The sequence below is a fragment of the Spea bombifrons genome, chromosome 5 (genome assembly GCF_027358695.1).
Source record: "Spea bombifrons isolate aSpeBom1 chromosome 5, aSpeBom1.2.pri, whole genome shotgun sequence".
Lineage (NCBI taxonomy): Eukaryota > Metazoa > Chordata > Amphibia > Anura > Pelobatidae > Spea > Spea bombifrons.
Genome location: NC_071091.1, coordinates 24,650,329 through 24,671,280, shown reverse-complemented (window position 1 = coordinate 24,671,280; position 20,952 = coordinate 24,650,329). Strand labels below are relative to the sequence as shown.

Below are 20,952 nucleotides of genomic sequence, written 5' to 3'. Positions count from 1 at the left end.
TGGAACAGCCTCCCAGCAGAAGTGGTAGTGGCTAATACAGTGAAGAACTGTAAACATGCAAAGGAAAGGCATATAGCTATCTTGAATCTAAGACGAGACCAAGGACTGATTAAGGATTGAGTCTTTACATCAGGAAAACTAGTAGACAAGATGGGCCAATGGTTCCTACATGCCGTCAAATTCTATGTTTAGATAAATGATTGTATCATGATATAGTGTTTAAGATTTGCGGAAATTATCCTGTTAATGAATACATTGAGAATGTTTTTGAGCTTCTTACCTTTCTGCTCCTGGTAAAGGCAGCCTTTAAGGCATTACACGACATGTTAATCTGCATTTGATTTGAATAAAATGTGTTAAACCCGTTTCTCCTGAACACATTTGCACCTTACTGCATACCTTAAAATTAATTTGCTAATACCACCTAATAGCACCGAATGATTACGTTAGTAGTATTCTCCGTTCACATAATTACAAGGATCTGATGTAAGATGCCAGACTGCTGGGCTCTTTTATATTGCAGTTCAATTTCAGTGGGACAGTTCCCCAAAATGCAGGTTTTTTTCATTGGAACTGTAGCAATTAAGGGGCAGTTTTTGAGCTACTTTTTTGACACATGACCTTGTAAAAATGAACAACTGTTTCATGTTAACTATAATATTAATACCCACTATGTAACCTAGACTAAAATCATTTTCTCTGTGCTTGTGCATGTATACACATTATATATATTTATACACTGTGTGCATATAGACTATATAGCGCTAATACAATAGCGGTACAGTGAAAAGTAACAATTACATTAAAATTGACAATATACAATTTGACATCTAGTTTAACTCATCTTAGACAAGACATCATAGCTGTACAGGAGGACAAAAGGGCCCTATACATATATATATATATATATATATATATATATATGTGTATATATATATATATATATATATATATATGTGTATATATATATATATATATATATATATATGTGTATATATATATATATATATATATATATATATATATATATATATATATATATATATAGGGCCCTTTTGTCCTCCTGTACAGCTATGATGTCTTGTCTAAGATGAGTTAAACTAGATGTCAAATTGTATATTACTTGGATATTTCTAGATATCAATGAAAAGGTCTGAATTTATTTATTTATTTTAAACTTAATATTACTGTAAGTGCATTTATATGTGCACAAAATGGGCAGTTAGGCTTTTAGTACATGTACCCTGGATGTGTTAATTTTTGTTTTCCTTCTCCAGAATCTCCTAAATACTACTTCTCTACTCCAAAGCCGGTTCAATAAAAATGGACTTAGAATGATAAATTAATTCTTCATGTAAATGGAAAATTATTTCTGTATTCCACCACATTCTTTATATTAAAATGCTCGGTAAAATTACTCTTACATATTAACAAAATGTTTAATTATTAACCAGCTCCCTATAGCTTATTTAATCATATGTCTGCATAGTATTTACAGTATGCAGCCCCTAAAGGAAAAAACCCTTATTATTTTACTTGTTTCTTGTGTTTTTTTATCTTTTCTATTTATAGACTTTATCAATGTTTCTGTTGATTTGTCTTGAAAAGCATATGCTTTATCTTTATGTTTCTCAGTATATATTATCTTTCTTTATTATTATTGCACAGTGGAGTTCCGTGACACCGGTACCTTTTGGCAAATTCAATTTTTTATTTATTTATTAACTGCATCGTTCATGATAGCCATCCCATTCTTTACGTCTGTACATCTGTAGAGTAAAATGCCCACATTGTCACCAATACATATGGAGATCAAAATGTAAAAAAATAAATTAAAAAAAAAATCCCTTATTTGATTAAAACAATTAAAGTACTAAGCTGATTTGTCAATTTGACATCAATTGTATCATTAGCATAATAATATTTATTATGTAAAAGCATAACATTTTGTACTATGTTTTGCATTATTTAACAACTGGTAGATGTTTGGTGATGAGAGAATACAAGTAAAACGTGGTCCCTCTTAGAAGATCTTACCTGTGCAAAAGTTGCAAGTCTGCTAGGATTTTCATGAAGCGGTGGAAAACTCTTATTAGTGACTAAATGTGATAGTATCTTATTTCTAGATAATTATATAATATAATCGATAGAGTTCCAAACTTATGTGTTTCCAGTTTCTCAACGACATACATTTTACTTCATCAAAAAAATCCCTTTAAGGCTATGTCAATATTTTTTTATTTGGTCTGTAGAAACAAACTTTTTTTTTGTCAATTTTTGTATGACCCACATTTCATTGTTTTATTTCTCTGCATTTCCAGTATCTTGTGAAATAAAAGTAAATTCTCTTAAAACCTGCCTAATCAAGATATTATATGTAAATTACTTAAATAAGCCACTTTGATACACAAATCTTCCCTTACATATGGGGCTGTAGTTAACCCATTCAAAAATGACTACCGCTCATTCTGCCACATCAACTTTCTGTCCTAATAATTATTTTATAAATATCAGAAGTATAGTGCATTTAATTTCTTTGCCGTTGGCATTTTTCTCAGCTTCTCAACACTGCCTAGAGCTTGCTCTTTTTAATAATTTTAAATGTGTATTTGGTGTAAATTGAGTTTAACACTGTTGAAAGGGTGTTGTTCAGAAACTCCAAAAAGAGCAGTATTAGATCAACTTTGAAACCAGAGGTGATGCTGTGGTTGTTATATTAAACTCTCTTGCGCCCTCTCTTGTTCACATATAAAAGTACATCATGCTATCTAGCAATATTCTAGAAGAATGTAATAATATATATATATATATATATATATATATATATATATTAGTACTAAAAGATAACTAGCTAGCATGATACATATATGTATGTGTGTATATATATATATATATATATATATATATATATACATACATACATACATGCACACATATATATGATATATTTATGCACTTGCCATATAATTGAATAAGCCAATGATCTATAAAATGATTTGACCAATATAATGGTGTATTTAATAACTTTTAATGTAGCTTGTAAGAAACTAAAACAAAAATATTCTTTAATTATTTTGAGGTTTGTTTTCTTTTTAATACAATTTTTTGGGTTTGTGTGTTCTATTTTTCTCTGTATCTTTATTTGATTTATATAGAAGGACGTGTAGACAAAACAAAAAAAATACGCAACTAGACCACCCCAAAAATCTCCACAGTCTCCACTGATCATTGTGGGTGCCAAAATCTTTGTGCCGATTCTAATAGTTTACAATCACCTGCAAGCCTCTTGTGTATCAGAACCTCAGCCTTCCCCCAGAAATATTTGTATTTTTTATTTTTTTTTTTGAGACAAAGCCTTCCGTGAAATGGTTTGCTTTATTCGCCAGAATACAAGCTCCTTGCTTAGAAATTTCATTGCTATTCATTTGTTAGTTAATGGTGGGACCTCACGTACTTTTGCGAAAATTGCTGTTTGCAAACGGGGTGCCGTATGCATGCAAATTCATTACGCATTTTCCGCTATACCTTTTGTTTGTCAGACTTTGTTATCTTTCAAAACAATAAAGAGAGCTTGGACTCATCTATGCTAAAATTAAGAATTTATAACTATATGGAACAGATGTTTTCATAAACATTTGCTATAATTAATTTCAACTAGGGATTGAAGGAACAAAGCCATTTTTTTTTCCTCTTGAAAACTTTATTGCTATTTCCCCACACACCAAACCGAATTCTTCACTTTAATATTGTTAATGAAACGAAATTACTATTCAATTTTGTTTTCATTGCAAGAAACAAAATCTTAATAGGTGCACAAACCATTTAGACACAAATCTATAAAAGTCGAAGCATAAAGCATTACTTTCCAGAAATGTAAAAGAACCCGCATATTTATTTTTTTCTTCGTTTTGTACATTGCTAAGAGATGCACAGAATGTAGTAAAAAAAAGTTTTAACTCTTAATACCTTAATAAAATATTATTCCTTTATTAAAAAGATGTTTTCCATTGGATTCCTACAGTATGTATGTACTATTTTTCTGTGTTTTCCTGCATGCATTTTTGTTTCGTGTGCTGATCTTAAGATAAATTGTATGATCCTCTTTATCCAGATCATGACAACGTTCAGTGGATTTTTTGCGTTTTGGGCACCTATGCTTTACGATAGGCGCGTCAATGTTTTCTATAGCCGCTCATTGGGTAATTTTGGGAGGAGTAAACGGATATTAGACATAAAAAGAATATAAGTAATAAAGGAATAGTATTTAAAAACAAACAGACCAAACTGGGAAAACAGCATGTGTTATGCAGAAAACAGAATCGTTGGTCTGTGTCAGTGGTTTATGTGATCAGTGCCCTAGGCCCCAACCAGCCCACTGACGATCACAGAAGGGAGCCAGTAATGCGGCAGAGGGTCTGCCTGCCTTCGCAATTATCAGCCTAGGACGGAAAATACTGCTGGACTGTGCGTTTGTAAGCGTCTTGCATTCCTTTTGACAAGTGATCCTTGGCTGTTAACAAAAAATAAATGCTACAAGTTATACTTACTTGGGAAAAGACTGAGAACCAATTCTCTAACTCATAACCTTTACCATTGAAGGTGGAACAATAGCTAGATAGACTTTACAAAAGGGCTACATAATCATTAATCTTTTTTCATGTATTAACCTCCACCCTATTTCTGGTACGTATGCTGCCAAATTCGGGCAGTGTGTGTGTGTGTGTGTGTGTGTGTGTGTGTGTGTGTGTGTGTGTGTGTGTATATATCTGAAGAGGATACTTGGTAGTCTTGAAAGCTTATTTAGCATATAAATCTTTACAAGATTTGCTCCTTTTCTGTCCATGGCTAATATGGAACAAGTCTACTCCTTTTCCAGAAAAGAGGAACAGAGATCCCAAATAGAACTGTCCAACAATGTAAAGACAAGAAAAACTCACACTTGTAAGGACCGTCAAGTACCGTGTAGACCGTATATAACTGCTGCCCCTCCGCTGTGCAATACAACATCCATATAAAAAAATGAAGCCACACAATAGTAAAAAAAGGACTGACTGCCCTTATACCCACATTAAAATAAAATAAAAGAACAAACATAAGCATGTTGTACATAGTTTAATTAGGATTGATGATATTTTAGAACGTGACAGATTGTCTTTACAAAATTGTACTAAATAGGTAGTTCAGTGGCTCGGTTCTGGCAGTTAAAAGGTTAATTCCGCTTTCTGTTCTTCTTGTATCACGTCTCCCAGATGTGTAGCAGACTTAATGCTGGAGTCTTTTGCCTTTATTTTCTTGTTACTCTGCTAGTCTTTAGCCTGTAACCTATAATAAGCATTGCCTTGCTTTCACCAACCAGTTATTAGTTGCCGTGAAACATTCAATAATTAAGACTCATTTCTTTGTAGTCAAAGTTCTGTAATTACTGTGGGACTGTAATTATAACTACCTGTTGTACCTTCTCAGCTATAAAGTCTAAATAAGAAGCCTAAATAGTAAAAGGTTGTTATAACAAGAAAAAAAAGGCATAATTTAGCATACACACTTTTTATTACAAGCAATTTGTTGCATTAAGTTAATTTATACCACTCTAGTATAAATTGTGCTTCCCGATTGCAGTGTCTGAAAATGGATTTGTATTTTCTGCGTAGCTGTTTCTTAAAATATCTGTCATTGAATAGTAATGTGCACATATGAGTTACTTAGTTGTCTTCTGTATCAGAATACCAAAGAATAATCCTGAATTTTCATTAAGACGGGTGAATGAGCAGATTCTCAAGTTAGTGAATAGTGGGCTGGTCCGTCTGCGCCAACAGTGTGTAGCCAGAGAAGCCTCCAATTGGGAACTTGGTTTTTATTTTATGTTTTTGTTTTGGGGTGTTTGATTTGAGCACTTGTCGATAAAAGACACCGTTTGCTGGAAACATATTGTTCCTGATCCTCATTGCCTTAGAAGACTATGCCTGAACATGACTTTATTGACCCACAGCTACACAACATACGTCATTGGTTCTGAGGAAGATTTTTTTTTGAATTCCTAAATTGTATATTATAATCACCATATTTATTTACTTATAACTGACACACTATGTCCTCGTTGTGTATTTTTTAAAAAATGTATTATTTAAAAAATCGTACAGCAACTTTTTAAAAGATAGTTTTTTGGTTTGACTATTTTGGCATCCCCATACCACAGTTAATAGACCAAAGTAATTTGGTGGTTTTATTATGTAATTATTACATTGAATATTTATTTGCTGTCTTTAAATGATTGCATCAATATATCATAATGAAAACGTTGCAGCATATATGGGATTAGCTTGTGCAAATGTTTTTGTTAAAATTATTCTCTACATGCGGTCTAAGGCCATAAATCTACAGGCAACGCGATCACATGTTCCTCCAATAAAAGCCCCATATTCTTCCAATAAAAGCCCATTTTCAGATATTAGAAGACAATTTGCCATTTGTTTTACGGCATCCACATTTTCCATATTGAATGCATTTGTTTTCTGAAAATCAAACCTGCAGCTGTATTGCAACTCCAGTCTGTTGTCAAAGTTAATCAACCTCTCATTTTAGTTATAGGCTAAAATGTTTTCTATTAAATAATCTGGAAACCTGATTGCCAGTATTACCCAGCATTAATCTATCAGCAATTCCCTGTCTTTCGCACATTATACTTGGAAGTGCCATAGGGTACATGTTAAATAACCTAAACCCACTTTTTCAAGATAATTACGTCTTACGCAAAGCTATTAATACACAAATGTAACAAGCTTCATTATTTCCTATGGTGTGATATATTGGGGTAAGCTGTGATTTACTTGTTTAACATGTGCAATAGATACAATGCGTTTTTTTCTTCTTTCTATTAGCAATCTAGCAGATTCTGCTGCTTCTGTATTGATGTTTTTAGACTTGACAATACCTGCACGCAGCTCCACTTGATAACACAATTGAATTCCCGGGTGCAAATAACTTCAGCCAAAATATAAAAGTCCAGAAGAGAAGTGCACTCACTGGACTTGTTGCAAACAAAGTTGCTGGTTGATATTGATTGGTTCAGACAGCCTTTGTAAGGGTAGAGGAAAAAGACAATTTCAGAACTTTGCCCAAGTAAAAGTACACTGAAGCCTTGATAATTGTGCTAAAAGTTGTAATTTAGATAGATCTTGTGTAGGAGAATTATACTCTAAAATACATCTAATATATCAACAATCCTGGAAAACAAGTCATACGAAACACAACCACAACCTGTGGTAGAATAAAAGGACAATGATCCAAAAATGATTGACTGTCCCTCAAAATAAATATATGACATACTTCATATTGGGTCTTATTCAGCATTATTCTCCTAATATAAAAAACATAACCTTTAAATTATCATTTTCATTTTAGTTTCTATTTTTTCCTCTTCCCTTAAGCAATAGCCTTCTTTTCTTGCTACATTTGTGTTTTATCTACAATTTCTTCTTTTTTTGATATCCTTATACTATTAGAATGTTTTATTCCAAAACATTTTTCACCCTCATCTTTTTCCCCATGGGTACATTTTGGATACCAAATAATACAAGTTATCTATTCATAACTATTATTATTTACATGTTACAAATAGTACAACGGAGTAAATGTTGTGTCAAGTTGTTGGGCATAAAAATTGCTTTTGTGTGCAATATGTCAATTGCAATATGTCAATGGCAATGTCATTAGCTGAAATGTTAGTATTTAACATTTTTGATTTCTCTGGAATAATATTTGTTCTCTGATTTGCAGGCCTGTCAACTGATGAAAAAAGAACAAACCCGGTTTCTAATTCAGAGCAAATCTTTGTATCTTACAGGTAGGGAAATCTAGTAAGATTATTGTGAACATTATTTCACTTTGAAGTTCAGTGTACTTGGTTCAAATTCCAATGCCCAAGTGTTATTTTTTAATTATGTATTGTGTCATTCAATTGACAAAACAGACATAATGACATCATGCAAACACAGCATTAGAATATGTTGTAGGTTATCTTAGAAATTTCCAATAGGGTTGATTTATTCCCTTTGTGGGGAGAGACAAAGGGGAAAAAAAGCTTACAGAGAGCAGAAGGGAAGAGAGTAACAGGGTGGTTCATTGGGAGGAAAGATGAAAGATAGAGTAAAAGTTGGGCCCTCCTCAACTAGGTGAAACTGACCCAATAAGTAGTTGAGAATAAGAAGGGCTTGTGTAGGGTGGCTAAAATATAACTGTGAAATAGCCCTAAAGCAGTACTAGACCATAAAAAATGCATAGCCAAACAATTGGTTTAGAAAGAACCCAATGAGTAGGGCAAAATATACTATTTCTGCAACCAATAAGGCAGGGCCTCTTAATAGGCAACTAGTGTACAACTATGTATCCACCTCAAGAATCGAAAGGAAATTCACCAAAGATTGAGACATAGAAAATATTTCACAGCCTAGGGCTTCGACTTCGATCATTGGTAGTCACCCTGTCAGATCTAACTAATGTAAGTCTGAGGTGGAAAAAACTTTATTAGCATTGCCATACAGCATCAGCACAGTCAATCGGTCATGATTGTGCAGGGAGAGTCACCCAAAATATCACATGACATCAGCGGCAGCCTCCAGAAAAATGTCTTTTAAAGCTGTATTTTATGATCACAAAGAACTTAATGACCAATGCCATGCCTGGCATGTCATGGCATTAAATAAGCTTAGAAAGCGATCAGAGGTCACTTCCTTCTCTTAAACAGTGTTGCTGTAATGCCTTGATGTCGAGGCATTCAGCAACACTGATATCTGCTCCAGGGACCCCGTGTGGCCCCTCCCCAGGGCTTCAGCATCTGCCATAGACAATATGGCAGGGGACGTCTGCTTTAAAAGAGCTTAGGAGGCGATCGTTTAGGCTTAAACAGTGTTGCTAAAAATACCTCGATAGGGAGGCATTCAGCAACACCAAAAACCCACCCAAGGATGCACAGTGACAGTTCAGGAGAGTGGTCACAAGCGCCAAAGCGAGAGATTTTGCAAGATGGTGCCATCCTTTAAAAAATAAACATGTTTCATACAGGGTCTCTCCAGACCCTTCTGAGAACTCTGGGCCCCGCATACAAGTACTGCATTCAACAATGCAAGTCAGCGGAGCCCTACTTTCTAATTACAATGTCATGAGTAAAAATGTGATAACATGGAAAATAATTATCCAGTGGTGGAACCATCCAGTTTCAACCAAATGTAAAAAAAAAGTCCAAAAATGTTAAAAGATTATATAAAAAGATAAAACATTTCTTTTTATGAGAAAGTGCTATCAATTAGCTCTGTATTTTCTCACACATCATGGCATGGAAATAATTTAAATCCTACCATTTGAAATACCCATGTGGTGGGTTTGATGGGGTAAAATGGGCCGGGTTCAAAGATGTCCCAAAAAGGACATGGGTGCACACTGGCTAGATGTCAAAATGAAAAGAGAAAACAATCTGACCAATTTATGCATGATGGTATCACTGCACTTGGGAGATGTTGGTGAACACATATTGGAGGGGGAGTAACTTCCCTAAATTACTACCACAACATTTGACAAAGGTAAGTGCTAGAATTAGTGCATAAAAAGAGTTAAAATACTAGTATTTGAAATACCCTGGGGTGTCTAGTTTTCAAAAATAAATGGTTTGGTGGAGTAAATTGAATTGGTTGAGTTCAAAGATGTCCCAATAGTATATGGGGCAGGATGACCAGATAGTAAAATTAGGGATTAATCTAGCCTTGGTGTAGAATTAATCTAAATTTTATCAAAGACAAGAGGTGAGTATTTTGCATTACTTTCTTTACTGAATACCCTCCAGCAGCAAAACAGTTAACAAGAAAAAGAACAATAACCAATAAGAATAGAGCCCAAGACCCTATATTAGATCAAGAGTCCAGCCACAAGCTGAACAGGAACAAATCAGCAAACAGAGACCGCTCCAGCAGTCGAACAAAGAAAACCAGCAATGGGCAATATCCAACAACGTCCGACCTGAAAGCAGAAGACATGATGTGAGAGTACCAGGCAAACTGAATACAGGAAACCCACCTGTCAGCAGAAGAGAGGCTTACCCATAAATGTAACTGTATAACACAAATATAACCATAAAAAAACATAACTCTCAAAGAGACTAAATCAGACACATAGGAAGGGCTCTGTAGTGAAGAGGACCCGGGAAGATCGCCTGAATGGATGAGAATCAGAGGCCGATAACCCGTGCGAGATTTGTCAGCGAGACAAGCTGACGGTGAGTAGTCGTCGAATCTTTTTCTTGATGGACAGAACCTTGCACCTCGTTGAAAATGAAACCTAGATCCTGAAGAAGTTGCACCGTAAGAGTAGTGTCGCGGCAAAGGGGGTAACCCTGTCGCTTGCCATCAGGAGGATATCGCCCAGATGCCACGCGTTCGTAGGAACTCTATAACCTGCTTCAGCAGTTACGTGAAACACCAGGGTGAAGAGCTGATCTCGAATGGGAGGCACGTGAACTGCCAGAGGCGGGTCCGCCAACGGAACTTCAAATACCCCCTGTCATCCTGATGCACGGGAACAGTAAGGTAGGCGTCCTTGAGGTCGAGCCTCGTGAACCAGTCGTTTTCCCTGAAAAGGTGGTGGAGGAGATGGATACCCTCCATCTTGAAGTGCCTGTATACGACATGGGAATTGAGAGCCCGCAGGTTTATAATTTGACGAAACTCTCCCGAATTTCTTGCGCACCAACGGTACAGTGCGGTAACAGTGCGGTAACGGTACCGGTAGGTGGTAGAGGCAACCGGGAAACGGGGTCTAGAGCCAATGGAGGCTCCCCTGCTGGTGGCACGACCCCTCTGGCGACCAGCTCTGAAGGAAAATGGTCTCCTGACGAGAAGACACGCTTCAAAGATGCTTGCACCTTGTCGAGGGAAGTAAACACGGTGACATGGCGGGTGAGGTCCTTGAGGAACTTCTCACTGAACAGCAAACTATTCGCCTCAGGACCCAGCCTTGGGTGCTAACTCCGCTAGTTTAGCGTCCAGCTTGAAGAGGGCCGCTTTACGGCGCTTCGCAGAAATGGCGCAGTTGGCATTGCCCAGGAGGCAGAGGGCCCGTTGGGTCCACTCACGCACCAAGTGGGCATCCAGGGGTGTTCCTTCTGCGAGAGCCTCATCCGCCATCTGGAAGATCTGAGTAAGAGTGCCTGAGACGTCCAGGAGCTTATCCTGTGTGGAGCGTAGGCTCTATTCGATGCCCTTCCTGGGATCTTTCCCATTTTTGGTGAGGAAGGTATCGAATGACTGATCGAATTCCGGCGTATTGGAGACTTTGGCCGGTATAGTGGGACGAGGGCTCCTGTGACATGTACCAGGAGATATAAATACATACCTGAAGTACAATGTGTGTTAAAAAAAAAAAAAAAAAAAACCCCACAACAAATGACTACCACAAACTTTGACAAAGGCTGGTGGTAAAATTAGAGTGGTGGAAAGAGTTAAAATACCACCATTTGAAATATACTGGGGTGTATGGTTTGTTCAGGGTAAATTGAATTGGCCGGCTAGAAAGATTTCCCAACGAGGACATGGAGGCAGAATGACTATATGTCAAAGTTCCAAGTTGAAAAATGTACACTTACGAAATGTGGCCTTTTACCTCCCAAACAACCCGACAAACCCATAAATCGGTGGTATCACTGTACTCACTGGATGTTGCTGAGCACATATTGGGATGTTGACAGTGACATGTACAAGAAGGTGTAAATGTATCCCTGAAGTACAATTTGTATGGAAAAAAAACCCACAAAATAAATTACTACCACAAACTATGACAAAGGCTGGTAGTAGAATGAATGCATAAATACTCTGGGGTGTCTGGTTGTCAAAAATATGTGGTTTGATGGGGGGTACATTGGTCTGCTTCAATGAAGTCCCAAGTAGGCCATGGGGACATGATTACAAGATCTGAAAAAAATATTTCGGAATAGCAACATGCTACTTGTACTTATTGCCCTATAACTTGTGAAAAAACTTAAAAACATTGGGTAATTCTAAACTCAGGACAAGCATTAACATCAATTTATCAGGTTTTTCCATTAGCTTTTGTAGATGAGTAAATGATTTTGCAAATAAAAGTGAGTGCTTTTTTACAATATTTTTTTATAGGAATAAAAAAAAATACAATAAAAAATAGCATCTATTGAAGGCCCTTCTTGTTTTGAAAAAGCCAGCCAAACATGAGCACCGCAAAAATGTTAAAACAGCCTTGGTTACGAAGGGTACAAAAAGAAAAAAAACAGCCTTTTCCTCAAGGGTTAATGGAAAACTTAAGAAAATGCTAGGTTACTCACTGATCAAGCTCTTCTTGCAAGAGAAGCTAATTGGGCTAAGTCATCTAGTATGAACCAGGGCAGGACAGAACCAAATTAGCATCCAGCCCAGTATGGCTCAGGATAAGTTTGCTGTATTGGAGGTACAGGTGATGTTTGGATGCACAGGGCCCAGAATGCAATGTCCTGTCTTTCTGTGTGTAAGCGCCATGCTAGGCTGACAGTGTGGGAGGTAGCCTCTGTACTTGTTTAAGGCCAGCAAAAGCCCTCTTTAAGGAAGGGGAGATCGTCTTCATGCAGAAGTAGCAGGGGTCAATGACAGGTGTCCAGCACACATGCAGGTGCCATAGGGCCCAGTATCAATCCCTGTGGTTTATGCCCAGTTGGAATGGCAGGTAGGATCCTATAAGCAACGAGCTTGTGTCGTATAACAGAAGCTCTCCTGCTCTCCTTTGAGGTAGGTTGTGACCTGAGTAAGAAGACCGTAAACCCCCCAAATTAACGTGTTATTAAAGGCACCCAAAATTTATTAGGTATGATTGTCAATTACCTACAAAAAGCCTTCCTTAGGAAATATATTATAAATGAATTTTAGTGAACAGCCTTTATTAATGGGAAATGTGAAATAAATAACAAAAATAACAAAAATCTAATTTCAAAATTCTTCAATATCAAAAAAAATCACTTTGTCTGTGGAGCTGTTGCAAAACATTGTCAGCGTCTCACTAAAAAGCCTTTTTATATGATGATTGGTAGAGATTTACAATCCCCTAAAGAAAACTTGAACAAAGGAGAGATTAAAGTGTTATTCAAAAGAGTATTAAACATTGTTTGTAGATATCTAATTTGGGATTTTCTCAAGTAGACAGGACAATGTTAATTTCTTCATTAGTAAGAACATAGATTCAATGAAGTCAATGCCTGTTCCCCTCCTCCCACCAGCTATTCTACTTTCCCTGGAGATCTTTCTCTATTCAAGTCAACATTTGTGTGTGTGTATTCACATATTTAGAACTATACATTAAGTGAATGATGACTGGAGTATCCCAGTAAAATGAAATCAGAGACAGTTGGTAACAAAACTTTTTTTTGCCATCATGTCTGTAAAAAGGGACTTTATTTAATTTATGGGATTATCAATCACACCAGGATAGAATGTGGATGTGGCGTAGTTTTGTGAAAACCTCTGCCTACATTAATTATGCCAACTAGGGAGCGCAGTGGGTAGCTGTCATTAAATTATGTTGCTGAATATGTATTTTTTCTCAAATTCTGTATTTTCAATGTATCATTTAGAGGGACACTGCAGCCATTTTATACACTATAAGTATATGATAGCTCAGTTGCCCCTTTTAAATAATATTCCCCCCACCTTTCAATGCATGAAGGAAATCTATAGAATCCCCCTAAGCATTTGTACCTTGCCCTCCCCAGCTCCTGTGCTTGCAGGACATATGTTCGGCCTAACACATCCTCTGTTGCATATGGCTGCATGGTGTATTCGCAATCAACCAGCTCCTGCACCGTTTTGGGGAGATTTAACAAGACATGCTGATGCGCTTAATAAGCATTCTGTGATGATGATCTGCATGGGGCAATAAACTGTCCCTTTAAGGGTGATATTTGTAATATCTTTAATGGTGAGTTTTATAATAACATAATGGAAAATATATTTTATACCATTTAAAGCAGAAGGAACATAATACTTTAAATACAGAGGACGGAGGTCTTGGGGACATCCAGTCATCTTAATGTAACTAATTATGTCCTTGTCTTCAACTCTCCTCGTTTCTCCCCACACCATTTTTCAATGCTACTTGAGAAATATCAACCATCAGGAGAGGAATAACTTTGGGAGGTGCAAATTTTGATTTTTTTTTTTTAAATTTATAATCACTACTCTCACTGGTATTCAAACGAAGCAAGTTTTAATAAATATTGCCAAACAGTAAAGCCGCATTAGCTCCAAAAGCCTAGGCAATGGCATGTACAGGCCTAGGTTGGCAGGTACCGGAGGGTGAGAAGACTGCTGGAAAATCACAGAAAGATTTCCATGTTGGGTAATCAGGCTCTCCGGTTCTGCCCATTTAATCTATGTAGGTCTGTGCCTAGCATGCACCACCTGGCACCGGCATCCTCCTGAGGCAGAGAGCTGATATGATGTTATATTGGGTAGCACCTAACCAAAATACATCAGTGAACCTAGGGACCTTACCTGTGAAGGTCCTTTGACCTCAGGCGATAGGAATCCATCCCTGTCAGTATACAGCACTAGCCTAATCTCTGATATATTCTGTGCACCAATTTTAATTTCTCAGGTTTTAATGTCTGTTTAATTAATCTTTAACGCTTTCTGAAATTATTTTGGGAAATAAGGCTACAGAGAAGAACAAAGATCTGCTTTGTCTTCTTCTCAAGGGCAGCTGACCTTCTCATCGCCAAAAAGGCGAACCTCTTGCCAGCACATATGACTACAGACTATTACATTAATCTGTTTAGCCGCTGTACCAGCTGCTTGCATGTTTTTAATTATCTTATTAGATGAAATATCGTTGACCTATCAAATAAAAATCAAGGTGAGTTATTTTTTTTTTAACTTTCAGTTTTGCATGTTATTTTTCCTAAATACATCATAATGGCTTGTCTAGTATTATTGTAGTGAATGCCATTGAAGTTGACATTTTATTTTGGCTCTTAAAAGAGCTAGATTCCTGAAGGGCAATTGTAATTTAACAGAGATTAAAGTTTAATGGTATATTTTAGATGATACTGTCTTCACTTTTACAAGTTGCTACCTCTGTGCAATCATTATGGATTGCAAAGAAACCTTTAATAGTTTTAATAATAATAATCATGATACAAAATAATAAAAATATACCTGCGGAATTGAGATTTCGTTAAAGGAGCAGTAAAGCTTTGAAACCGTTTAATACTAGATAAGTGTGTTATAACATATAGCTTTTGATAACATAAATTTGTCTGTCACCCTTTTTAAAACCATGGGCATTACTAGTCTCATACAATATTAGCAGGACATTCACAACCATTATTATACATGGACCATGAAATACACTGAATTTCATTCACTAAAGCAAGCGCTTGCTGGAGAATTGCCGTTTCAACAGCCTACATTGGCCACGCATTATGAAGAGCAATCCCTGGAGAGTTTTTCATGAAAGAAACGTTAAGCAGGTCCTGCATAATGCATTGGTTAATTGTTGAGGCAACGTCCCAGAATCCTTATTGCGTTAGCTATGCAATATTCATATCCATGTTCTTCTTGCAGCACAAACTCAGAGGTCGGTCCTTCATAATGAGTTGGCGAGTTAAAACCACAACTCTACTGAAACCACCTTGTCAACTCTCACTTTCCTGAGGAAACACCAAACTGACAGCCTTATTCACATATTAGATTTATTAACCAAAGCGTGAGTTTGAAGGGGAGTTGGAAAGTTATATCTGTTAGAAAGGATAAGCCCAGTGAGTACTTGCTGCAAGGAGGATGGAATTGGTCCCACACAATCATACATACATATTAACTGCTACTTTAAATGTTAAAATACTGGTACAGTATACACTGTAACATACTGATCGCTTCCATGTCAAGCATCATTTAATCCCTTTAGGATGGAGAATGTTACACCTGTGTAAAACTGTCCTTTAATGATTCTGCGATCAGAGAGGGGATCGTTGCTGCTGTCAGTCCTGGCAGTCCGGGCAGACTATCAACACTGGAACTGAGCGTCCCTTCCAGGCTTAATCCTGTGTTTCTTGGGGACCTCTTTCTGCACAATCGCTCCACGAGAAAATATATATTTTTTAAATACATAATTGTTAACAATTACGTTACTACCTGATCACTGATTAGTGACGCTTTAGGTTACTAACTATTGGTCTGTCTCAACGTTCAATGTCAGTGGCCTAAACCTAACATACAAGTGCTCTGATTTTTTTTATTTTACGATATTTCATTTTTTTATCTAATGAATTGCTATGTTATCACTGATTAATGATCCTTTAGATTACTGATCATTGAACAGTCTCATCGATCAATAGCGAGTGACCTAATCTAATCACTATCAGTAATACTATACACTGCCTGTAACCTAACCCTAACATCTAACTGTACCTATCACTATCCACTAACAACACTCCTTATGCTATCCTGTAACCTAACCAGCAGATACAATCTCAAAACTGAGACACAAATGACATGGGAAGGAGAGACACCAAAAATAATTTGAAAAATGAAATTGAAATATGGGACCTCTGCTGTATCTCAAATGAGACATGGGACCAGTAAAGTGATCTGTCAAAATTCCAACAGATTGTGCATGTTCCAATTTGGACCCTGCAATGTCTAAAAAAAAACAGGACTTACTCATTCATGTGAGATATTGCTGTGCTCAGGAGGAGTTACAAAAAAAGTGTTGCAAGAAAGCAAGAACTGGTTCTGTTCCTTAATGTATCCATGTAGCAAAAATGCAAAGTGTATGTGAAAAATGCTGTTATTTGTTTTTAACACCAAATTTCAAAGGCGCTGGTGTGGAGTCATAGAACATGACAGTATGCCGCTGGTAAGATTCCCAGTGTTGTCTAGTTTTTTGGGGTTAACTGGAAATATGGGGACTCTACTGTGCCTCAAATGAGACATGAACCTAGCAAAGTGATGTGTCAAAATTCAATTGCTGTGTTGCTGAATGTAAATCTACAGTTGTTTCCGTATTAGTACATACCCTGGTAAAAACATCTACTCAAATACTGCAATTGTTAAAAATGGTAAAAACTGTCACATTTTTTTTCTAGCCTCTATTGGGGCCCAAACAAAACAAATATCTATATTCGCTGTTTGGAAACAGTGAATATTTAGCCTTCTAATTACCAAAATAAATGAAAATACTTGGAATATGAGGTCTTTCCAAATGAAAGCAATGTACTGGTTATGTATAGTTTTTTTTTTTAGGTGAAACTGTGACCTTTTCATAATTTTTTCCAATTATTTAGATTTTTCTCTAAATGATGGTTTATATATTTATGTATGTTGTCAAAAGAAAGGCCTATATGTGTGTGGTTAAACTAAATGAGGCAAGAAAATATTGATTAAAAACAAGACAGCAAAACTTTTTCAGTCCTTTAAGTGTACGAAAAGGAAAAAACAGCCTTAGTCTTTAAGGGATTAAAGATTAGTTCAGCAATGTTTGCCTACTAGTGTACTTGTGTATTTATGCCTTTATCCAGCAAATGAGCTTTGAACTGTTTGGCAAGTATTACAAATGAAGGTTTTGATTCTCCCCGCAAACAAATATAATTTGAATTCTGAGCTTTTAGTGTTTTTGCTAAAGAAAAATGTTTTTGGTTCGCTGTCTTTAAAATTACTAGGAAATAGACTGCTGGATAATACCCAGCGCAGAGTGACGACGATGACTCATTCTTCATTTGTTCTAATAAGAGAAATTAAATAACCCACACTGTTATTGAAATGCGAACAAATGTTGCTTGATAAAGATTCTGGATTGTATGCATGTAGGTGGAAAGTACATAATATACTTTAATGATGAGGAAAAATTCAAGTGTCTTGCAAGATAAGGAACAGAATACCAAGTTACAGATGTTTCTGAAATGACCAAATGCCATTTAGAAATACCACCAATGTATGGCTGTCAGTAGAGATATATAAATGTTATTCTACTTTTCAATGTAGTGGACCACATTCATGCAAAGTGGCCTGGTTGGTCCTTAAAGGGTCTTTCAAATTCACTCTTAAGTCTTCTAAGCAAATAAACCTCAACAGATCAATCATTTAATTTCTAAACCCAAAGGTTTAATCAGATAAAAACAACACAGAATCCATGTAGATGTTTGCAGTTTCTATGACAGTAGTGCATTCTTGTGTATCACATGCCAAAAATAGTAGTGAGGCATATTTTTGCAAGATTAAATTATTATTTTTGTAAAAAGGCTTGGGCATTCAGCATTAGTAAGAATTATGTTTCTAATGCTACATCTAGCTACAAAAGAAAAGTACGTGGAACAGCACCTGTAATAATACATGAAAAGGTTGAGGTGAAACCCCCCTTTGCTATGAAGCCCCTAAATAAGATCTGGTGCATCCAATTACCTTCAGAAGTCACATAATTAGATAAAAGGGGGCCTTCCTTGGCTGCTCCCAAAGTCACTTGCCCTTTCTCCCTCGGATCACATATGAGAGGTGCACGGTCCTGGAGGTACTGCAATACCAGGTCAATGCGTGGACTGGGCAGAACAAGTTGATTAATACAGAGAAATTCTTGAGGGAAACCACTCGAGTCTTGGAATAGCCTAGTCAAAGACCTCAATCCAGTTGATAATCTGTGGCTAAAAGATTTCTGCACACCAGTGGAACCCATGCAACTTAGAGGTGCTGGAGCAGTTTTGCCATGAAGAATGGGCAAAAATCCCAGTAGCTAGATGTGCCAAGCTTATAGAGATATACCCCAAGAGACTTGCAGCTGTAATTGCTGCAAAAAGTGGCTCTACAAAGTATTGACCTTGAATAGTTAAGCACGTTCAAGTTTTCAGGGTTTTTTTTGTCTTATTTCTTATTTGTTTCAGAATAAACAAATATTTTGTATCTTCAAAGTGGTAGGCATGTTGTGTAAATCTTTTGCAAGGTACTGTAACATATATGTATATATATATATATATATATATATATATATAATTGCAGTGCCTGTGTGTATATATATATATATATATATATATATATATATATATATATATATATATATATATATATATATATATATATATATATGTATGTACATACAGTGTAGTGAAAAAGTATTTTCCCCCTTCCTGATTTTTGTTTAATTGTCACCCATGTAAAAAAAAAAACTGGTTGTGCCACCTTTGGCAGCAACAACTGCAGCCAAACATTTGCGGTATTTGGCATTGAGTCTTTTAGATCGCAGTGGAGGAATTTTGTCCCACTCTTCTTGGCAGAATTGTTTTAATTCATCCACATTGGAGGGTTTTCAAGTATCAACTGCCCTTTTAAGGTCATGCCACAACATCTCAATCAAATTCAAGTAAGGGCCACGCCAAAAATATTCCTTTTAGCCATTCAAAGGTGGACTTGCTTGTGTGCTTCAGATCATTGCCCTGCTGCATAACCCAACTGAACTTAAGCTTTAGGTCACAGACATGCTCCTTCAGGATTTTCTCGTACAGAGCAGAATTCATGGTTCCATCAATTATGGAAAGTTTCCCAGGTCCTGAAGCAGCAAAGCAGCCCAATAAAAGCACACTACCACCACAGTGTTTGTTAGTATGATGTTCTTATTGTTCTTATTCATGTCTTCAAAAAAAATGCCACTTTTGACTCACCAGTCCACAAAATAATTTCCCCAGATTTTTTTGACAAACGTGAGACAAGCCTTTGTGTTCTTTTTAGTCAGGAGTTTTCACCTTGCAACTCCCCCATGCAGGGCAGCAGTTCTTTACATGCTAGTCTGGATTTTTTTGTGACCTCCTGGATGAGTTGTGGGTGGGCTGTTGGAGGAATTTAGGTAGGCTGTGGTTCGCTGGAGTACCAGAGCGTTAGAAATAGGCTTAAAATTTAGAGCTCTGTGTAGCTGGAAACACGTATGCAATAAATACAGTTCTCTCATTGTGGGTCTTTGTGATTTTTTGGACCCTCTGTTTCCTGCAGTGCTGCTGTCTGCTTTCATCCAACTGTTTCTTCATGAAGTTATACGGCTGTAAGTGGATATTAGCTGACAGAGACCTTTTAGCCCACTTCACTTTGCAAGACATGTTCTATTTAATTGTTGTTTAGATTCAACAGGGCTGGCCATTACTATGGCTGGGTGTGTCTAGTGAAATTGAGCCCAGTTATCAGTTAAATTTGGTTAATTGGTTGACCTTCTTATTTTCAGGCTAGCCTTGTGCCAATTCTGTTAATACCTTACTTTTCGTGACTAGAACCCAAAATACCAAACTTGAAATCCCTTTCTTCGAGATATCCTTCCAGAAAAATATATCCAGTGCTTTGGAGGAACCAGCCAGTTTAAATAAATTTACGGATCATGTCATGTTCTTGTGACAAGGTTTTTGGAATTTGGAAAATGAAAAGGTTCATACAAATTAAGATTTAGATCATGATCAAAGTCTCTGTTATCACATGTATAAAATTCAAAGACACAACTTTTTGCAAGGGTCTAAACTCCTTAAAGAAACCATTATTTCTTAATACCTGTGTAAAGGGATGGTTCCAACAAAGGTCCACTAGCCCTTGTAGAAGCCTAGGAGAAGTATTTCTCTTACCTGGTTGTTGAAGGATGGACAGCTGACCCCAATACTTGTGTTGGTACATTTGGTCTCTTACATAGCTGTATTAGATAAGAAAGAAGACAGCTGGAGAAAATGTTCCCCTTTCCTCTTACTACTTGTTTTACTTTAAAAAGAATTCAACCTTCTGTTAAAAATGCAGTTATATGTGAGCAGCTAACCCAGTTATCGGTACTGCACCAGGCAAATGATATCACATTAGAACACCTGATTAAATATATGATTTAATAATGCACAGGAGATGGAGGATGTAAAGGTATCGGTGTATATCCTTTTAGTCCAGATTTTTTATTACAAATATCTCCTAA

The 20,952-nt window shown here is 36.5% G+C and overlaps 1 protein-coding gene across 1 annotated transcript in view; it reads left to right on the top strand.

Moving 5' to 3' along the window:
• Positions 1–20,952, top strand: part of TBC1D5 (TBC1 domain family member 5) — a 239,581-nt gene that overhangs the window by 108,782 nt on the left and 109,847 nt on the right. The window contains exon 4 of the mRNA XM_053465963.1: positions 7,774–7,840. Within this exon, the coding sequence (XP_053321938.1) occupies positions 7,774–7,840 (67 nt within the window). The remainder of the gene's footprint in view (positions 1–7,773; positions 7,841–20,952) is intronic.